At 39.6% G+C, this 8,114-nt stretch overlaps 1 protein-coding gene across 1 annotated transcript; it reads left to right on the top strand.

Moving 5' to 3' along the window:
* Positions 1–5,762: 5,762 nt before the first annotated feature.
* pla2g10 (phospholipase A2 group X) lies at positions 5,763–7,889 on the top strand (the record flags this gene model as incomplete). Its single annotated transcript, XM_080723711.1, has 3 exons — positions 5,763–5,926; positions 6,941–7,047; positions 7,741–7,889. 3 exons carry the CDS (start codon positions 5,763–5,765, stop codon positions 7,887–7,889), a joined length of 420 nt encoding a protein of 139 aa, XP_080579837.1.
* Positions 7,890–8,114: the final 225 nt, after the last annotated feature.

Below are 8,114 nucleotides of genomic sequence, written 5' to 3'. Positions count from 1 at the left end.
ATCTGAAACAATTATAGTGAGGGGTGGCCAACCTGAAATTTCACAAAAACAAAGAAAGCTACTGTCCGGACATAAGCCTAGGCTACTGGAAAGAGACAACCCAAAAGCAAAGCAAAATGGAATTGATTGATTGATTGATTGACTTAGAAGTTTGCATAGGAAAAGGCACAGTTTCATGACAGTACAGTTCACAAGGTCAACTAAAAGGAGATCCTAGTAAGCTTTTCGGCTTATTTACACAGGAAACCTTTTGTATCTCATATAACATTGAATGACAGACGGATAGAACACAGTAGGCTACTATGCATCAATCAATCATCAATAGCAAAAGAAAAAAAATAACAGTCAAAGAAGAAAAATAAAAGAAAGAAAAAATAAATAAAATATATTTACAGTGGAAAAGGGGAGGTAAGTATGGGTATCCTTTTAGTTGACAAGGTACACACAAAAAAGCCAGTGGCTTATTTCAATTGAGGCCCTATTTAACTCATATCAAACATATAATTTTCCGAATGTCCGTCCGTCCGTCCGTCTGTCTGAGTGTCCGTCTGTAACAGTGTTTCTCCTCAGTGGCTGGAGCAATTGATCTGAAATCGCATCACAAATAGCATATGAACACACCTGACATAACTGTGAAGCCCGTTTGTCACTTTCACAAATCGTATGCTGTATATTAGCATTTTTCTGGTGTATCTACTATCTATTCTGCATCTAGCATGAGGCATATCTATTCTGCATCTAGCATGAGGCAACATGTCCTGTTACAGATGATGTCCAAAAATCATGCAGATCGGTACACAGTATCTCTGTAGCCGTTAAATGGAACGGGTATTTCTTACATTGATGCTCCTACATATTAGCATGCAAGCACCAGTTAAAGTTACTTTCCATCCCTCATATACTGTGTGCACAGTGCACATCCCATAACCCACACACTGCACATCATTTCGGAGCTCATATCTTGGAACGGGTAAGGGCTAGTAACATTGAATGACAGACAGAACAGATAGAACACAGTAGGCCTACTATGCAGAAGATATCATAAAAAAACTGTCTTAAAACACAATGCAAAATAAATGGTATTTACAATAGAAAGGTCAGGGGGAGATAGGCTTTGTTTTCTTTTACCAGTTTCGAGTAGCAGCTGCCTCTAAGTGGCTTTTCAGTGCCGTTTTAAAGGAAGGAATGGATTTACTGTATACTCCTTTAAGGCCTTCGGTAGGGCGTTCCACATTTTAGCAGTTGACCCTTTTTTAGTCAAATCTGGGTTGGACGTGATCTGTGGAGCTGCCTCTGGTGTTGTAATTGTGAACATCCTTGATGTTTTGGGAGTATTTTGTCAGGTACATGGGTATACTATCTTAGTGGTTGCCTGCTGTTAAAACGTAGGGTTAGGAAATACCTTGAGGTACAGACTCTGAGCAAACACCGCCATAGACAGACTCGTCCCAAAGAAAGACAAGCACCCACCCACTGCACACAAAAATCTCCCATACCTACTGGGAGAAATACCTAGCTATTTATCCCAGTACTACTTTCCCTATTTTTTGAGCGGTGCCTGCCGCTCCAACATTTGACCGTGTGTGTTTGTCAGTCCATACTGTATGATCTGTCCATATGTCTACCCAAGTCATATGAGGACGGCATCACAAGCTGCAGCCACCTAGCAGTGCTGTTGAGCAGCCTGCACCGCTCATTCAAACTGGGTTTGATCATCTTTTTCATCATAGTTTTTATTATGTTTTGACAATTGCTTTGGCAATGCAATCATTTGTTTTCTCATGATGACAATAAAGCTCACTTGAATTTAACTGAAAATACATTAGTTTTAAAAGGCTTGTGACATAACACAGTGCCAGACAGTGATATCTTTGATCGATTAATTTGAATATATTAGAAGTTTGCATAGGAAAACCACAGTACAGGACAGTACAGTTCAGATACAAGGTCTTCTATTAAGATTTAAACCCAAGAAAGCAAAATGGCTTGTTTACATTTGGGTCATTTTGTACTCAATTCATAGATGACAGACAAGACTTGAACTATGCAAAAAAACATGATATAACAGTCAGAAATCAGAAATTGAAAATTTGGGTTTGTCTTTTTACCAGTTACGAGTTGCAGCCACCTTTAAGTGATATTTCATAGCGGTTTTAAATGAGTGAAGGGATTTGCACTCCTTTAAAGCCATCGGTACGACATTCCACATTTTTGCGGCATAGCAGGAGAACTAATTCAAGGTGAAAGAAGGACTGCCTGGCTGTAGATTCCCACTTCTTCTTAAAAAGCTATATTTTTCTCTGAACATAGGCCAATGGAGAACTATATCTCTTGTCTTTATTCATTCACCAAGCCATTTCTGTTACATTCATTGTTTCTTTTTTTCTATATTCATTATTTCAGGGGTGCAAGAAAATGGCCACTAATGCCAGAGAAAATGCCATTTTACCACTAGTATAATTTAACCTATATATAGTAAGTCCCCCAAAACAAGATGGGGTGTAGACCCACATCTAAAATATTTAAAGTACCACAGCCTTGTAAAATTACACAGGAAATCCTGCAAACTGTAGTAGTCCTATATTTGAACTTGGGGGGAAAAAAACATACTGTAGCCACAGGAACTAGGGGTGCTGCGGGTGCGGAGGCCCCCCCTTCCCTAGGTACCTCCCCCCTCGGGCAGGAGGCTGAGGATGTTGAGAATGAACGAATGGTGAAAAAAAGAAGGAAACAAAACTGTCATGTTATTCAAAATGGGACTGGAGTGGGGAATAAAAGAAAATAGGACTATTTTAGAAATAAATATTCTCAAACTATACCTGTGTATATCTCTTGTGTTTACTCTACGTGCAGGGCACACTATCCTCATTGAATGAACCGAACCAAATGTCAGATTTCTTTGGTGGGTCTAAATCAAAGAAAAGCACAGAAGCACCCCCACTGTTTTGTGTTCATAAAAAGTAAGTGAACATGAAGGATTAAGATGTGTCAATTTGAATGTCCCTTTAAAGTTTAAGGAATACATTATCAAAATATTCTCCAAAATGTGTTTTTGAGAACAATTATTTTAGTATAATTATCATTTTCTAAGCACATGTTGACACATAGCCAGAAATCTTGCATCCTTTACGTTGTATGCTACTAGACAAAATCGAATTTATATTTTCAACATAGATAGTTTGGATACTGAGACGGATCAACATTGACACATTTCAATCACGTCTTCCTCACGCTCATCTAGTAGTATAATTGTTGCCATAGCAGGGATTCTTTCAGCCCAGTCTTCTTTTAGCCCATAGCCTAGATCTTTTGTTCAACCTACAGTAGTTAGTACATCGAGATTCTGGGCCTCACACAGCATGGAATTTCTGGAATCTCAGAACTCCTTTTATCTGAGGTATGGCTCATTAACCTGCACTGACATTATTGAATTGCCAGACATTGTACATTTTCTTTCAATGATTCACATTTAATATTGAAGGAAGATCAGATCATCATGACACCAAAACAAAAAATCACACCCGTGTGAACTGAGCGGTGGTTCCCCCCCCCCCCCCCCCCTTCCCCCCTGTGTGTGTGTGTGTGTGTGTGTGTGTGTGTGTGTGTGTGTGTGTGTGTGTGTGTGTGTGTGTGTGTGTGTGTGTGCGTGCGTGCGTGTGTGTATGTGTGTGCCTGGTCTGGCCTGGCCTGAACAACAGCGCCCCTCCCTTAACATGTGTGGTCAGAAAAGGTTACTGCAGGCAGGCTACAGACAGACAGACAGACAGACACGCACGCAGACAGACAGACAGACAGAACCACACACACGGCCACGTATAGGAGCGTTGTGACCACCGCTCAAAAATGAAAAATAAAGTATTTCCAGGTATACACCAGCAGGCAGCAGCATAGCATTTGAGCAGTACATGTAGTTGCATGCAATGTAGGTTCAGGAGTGGAGACCCACCTCTGCTCAACCTTGCCACTTCCTGGTCACAATCACCTTATCATATACACCTGCCTCACTATGTCCTTGCCAATCCACTTTGCAATCACCAACGTATAAAATCACCTGTGATTGTCTCCTCTACCTGTTTGTATCTGCAAAAGTAGGTCCCAAACGCCCTCCCTCCCTAAACACCTAATCATTTTCCAATCCTTGCTCTCCTAACCTTGTTTTTTCTCCATCCTCCAGTAGCCCAGGGCAGTGGAGTATGGGGGGTCGAGGCCTCAGAAAGCTCCCAAGCAGAGCTACTGTGCCGTTACTCCGGAGACTACCCCCAGTCTCACCATACCATCAACATTCACATCACTTTTGTTTAATAAACTTGTTCATCTTGATCTCACTCTTACTAGTTAATATATTCATGCACCTTATTTCTGGAAGAACAGGGCACTTAAGATAATATTTATATATAATATAATAATATATGACTATTAGAAAGATATTGATGTGTTCCAAATATCCACAGGTTGACCAACTAGACATTTAACTAATAATCTGGACACTTCATTTTATGTATTGAAAACATCCATAGACATTCTACCAGGAAATACATGTTTGTTTACAAGCATTCAAGCTTTCTGATCTGGTTTATTGAGTGATTTATTTTGGGGGATCTGATAGAAAGCAAATGATGAGGGATGATTATACACACACACACACACACACACACACACACACACACACACACACACACACACACACACACACACACACACACACACACACACACACACACACATTATTGGTGTATTAGGAGAAGTTTGGGACTCCTCATCTGTCCATGCACAATCCCCTAGGGGGCGCACCCAACACATTGAGAAATACTGGATTAGGCTATAGTGTGAACAAGCCACTGGAGTGATGCACAGGAGATTATTCAAGACTGAGTCTAAAAAAAGCCTTGCACTGAATGCCTACACTCACTAGAGGAGCGGAGGCAAACAGTGCTGTAGTGCAAGGCAAACGGAACTTTCTTTGGAGCTCAACTGCCTGTTGCACATCATGACAGGATTGTATTGGATACTTCTGTTTTTCTCTGGTAAGTTGCTCATTACTATAGATAGGCTAGTATCTAATTTACTGAATAGACAGTAAAGTGTAGGACATTCTATTGTATTTATCTAAGAATCAGCTTGCAATTGTTTATCCAGGAGTCTTATTTAAACAATGAATGGTGCATATAACTATGCTCTCATAGTACTCATTTATAAAGTATATCTTGTGTACTATAGATACAATTATACATGTAAGCATATTGCTCTTTACGAATGTTTCTATGGGAGTAACTATTTAGGTGAACTGTTAAGACTTTTATCTTAACGTGTGTATATTACCTTGAAGAAGATTGCTTTCATTCCATTGCTAGACCTCGTTTAGGTTTTACTGTAAGGTAGTATTTCTAATCTATTTTTTTAGCCTGTACTAGTACTGTATACCTCTGTGTGTGATAGCATAAAGTCCCACTATTAAGTTTGCTATTGGTGCACCATCAAATCAAAGTAACCGAAACACAGCTTTTGTGATACTCGAAATTCGGTTGCCACTGAAATTGTACAACCTCACCAAGCCTCCACCACAGCATATCAGGCAAAATGCATGTCATTTTCACACATCAAATAATTCAAATGAAAAAAGGGAAGGATAGACCTATATTATACAGGTTCACACAAAAGTGGACATAAATAGACTGTGACATGTGTTTATGCACTGAAGTTTGGGTTAGTTTGAGTTTGTTTATGACTGTCACTTTTTTTGTTTTGTTTTGCTCATAGTGGGCATGGCCTCCGTGGCCAAACACAGATCTCCACGGACTAAAAGAGGTTTACTGGAGCTGGCAGGAGCCATCAAGTGCAGCACTGGGAGATCTGCCCTGGCTTATATGATGTACGGCTGCTACTGCGGGCTGGGAGGACAAGGATGGCCAAGAGATAGGGCAGACTGGTGAGGCAACAGTACAGTGACTTGGTCACAGATCATTTCTTCTGCAAATCTCAAACAATAACAATAAGGAGAGGATGCCTAATTATGTGCATGATGACTTGGTGGAACAAAGTGAATAATCAATCACTACAAGAATCACCTATACTTAGTGCACTTGAAAGAATATAATTTTGGTTAGTAAACAATATACGCTAACCAAAATTATATTCTTTGAATACGCTAAGTATAGAAGTATACACAGTAAAATCCTCAGTGTTCATTCGTCCATTTGTATGCTTTCAGAGTTACATTTCCATCGAGGGTCATGTCAATCTTCAGAGTGGTTGTTCTTTAGTCTTTCCATCCTAGTCGTGGTCCCACTTTTAGTGTGTACCCACCATTTCCGGTGCTGAATTGCATGGCAGCACCAGAAATAGTGTGAACACATTGAACCAGGCGCGTGATGGGTGGGAAAGGCCCAAAAGCCAGGATTCAAATTCCACACCCAAATCCTAATTACTGTCTCCTTCTTTTCCTTTCCTAACCACTGGCTGCAGCCCCCGCAAACCCTTTCAATGTTAACTATCTGTTTTGCTAACTCAAGTGGTCTTTCCATTCCTTTAAAATAGCGTTGCTGTCGGGTGGAAACCTTGTATGTCCAAAACCGTTCCTTATTTTAATTGCTCCTTTTTTAAATTATTATTTAAAGTATAAGTTAAGTAGTGAAAATAGCCAATCTACAAGCACACATGCCTCGCGTGTGTGAGAAGTTGTGTGCTTGTAGATTTTGCAACACTCTTGTATGATGAAGTAAGGCTTTAATTTACTATTTTGAAACTTGGAAACAAGGTTTCTGCCCGACAGTGACGATAGACATGTTGTAATTTAAATCTCAGCACTTTGACTATCCATCACATGTCAAACTATTCTCTTATTATGTGACAGACATTTTGGTCTAGCCAAAGCGGGTGTTGTGATGTTCAGTCTGTTTTGACGTTTAGAATTGATGCATTTAACACTAATCATATACTGTAGGTGTTGTCATAAGCATGACTGCTGTTATGGAGATGCAGAACTGGCTGGCTGTGAAACCAAGATGCGCAGGTATCACTGGACGTGTGAAGACAATAAGGCTGAGTGTGGTAATCCTTTTTTTTTATTCAATATGATGTGAAAGAGACTAAATGTTCACAGATAATTTTCACGGTTCATGTAATAATTCATGATGTTTGAGTGAATAACAATACAATTTCATTATCATTTCAAAATCAAGAATCAACATGAAAGCAGATGTTTTATCCCCTGTGTGACTGTACAAACACCCATGTTCTTTATGAGAACAGTACACAGACAAGTGAGATTGGAGAGATAGGACAAGACAGCAGTTAATAACCCACATTTAATGGTCATTTTGTGGTAATTTTAAGCTACAATCCACAGAAGTGCTACTGTAATCACAGTAATAACAGCCTTAATAAGGTTTATACTATTTAGATAAGTGCCTATAATAGAAAATATAATATATACTATATTGTACAGTGCACATAAAGGTAATTTTTTTTTTTCATATTGTGAGAACTTGAGAAATGTAAGACACATAAAAGCTCAAAACTACATAATTATACTGTATATGCTTGGAATATTTGACAGTAAGGCATCAGAATGAGTAATCAGCCCATTTCACAATGGGATGATATGCAAACATGACACAAACAGAAAAGCCTACATGTGCTGTATCATGTGCCGTTTCTTGTAAGTGTAATGAGTGTAAATACTTGATCTTTACCACCAGCCAGTCACTGAAAGAACATATTAACTTTCTTTCTTCATTCCAGATGATCTTAAGGACAAGTGTGAAAAGCTGCTCTGCAAGTGTGACAGGGAGGCTGCCAAATGCCTAAGAAAGGCACCGTTCATTCAGAAATATGCCCTTTGGCCAGACTTCCTCTGCGGGTGTGAACATCCAACGTGCAATATTTACTGACTCTAATAAATGTACACGTTTGCTTGTCTAGCGATTGGATTGGTGTGTTAAGTCTCCTATATGAATCATGTTTTAACTATGAATCAGGGTTTCCAGAGCCTGAGTCAAGAACTGTGGTGCACATGCAAGCACAAACGCACGCACGCACACACACACGCATCCACACGCACGCATCCACACACACCTTTTTGTGCTTGGGCTATCGGATTAGATATCACAAAATGC

The sequence above is a fragment of the Nannobrachium achirus genome (assembly GCF_963921795.1).
Source record: "Nannobrachium achirus genome assembly, chromosome: 4".
NCBI classification, from domain to species: domain Eukaryota; kingdom Metazoa; phylum Chordata; class Actinopteri; order Myctophiformes; family Myctophidae; genus Nannobrachium; species Nannobrachium achirus.
Note: the sequence above shows the minus strand (reverse complement) of the source record. Positions and strands in the feature narration are given on the sequence as shown.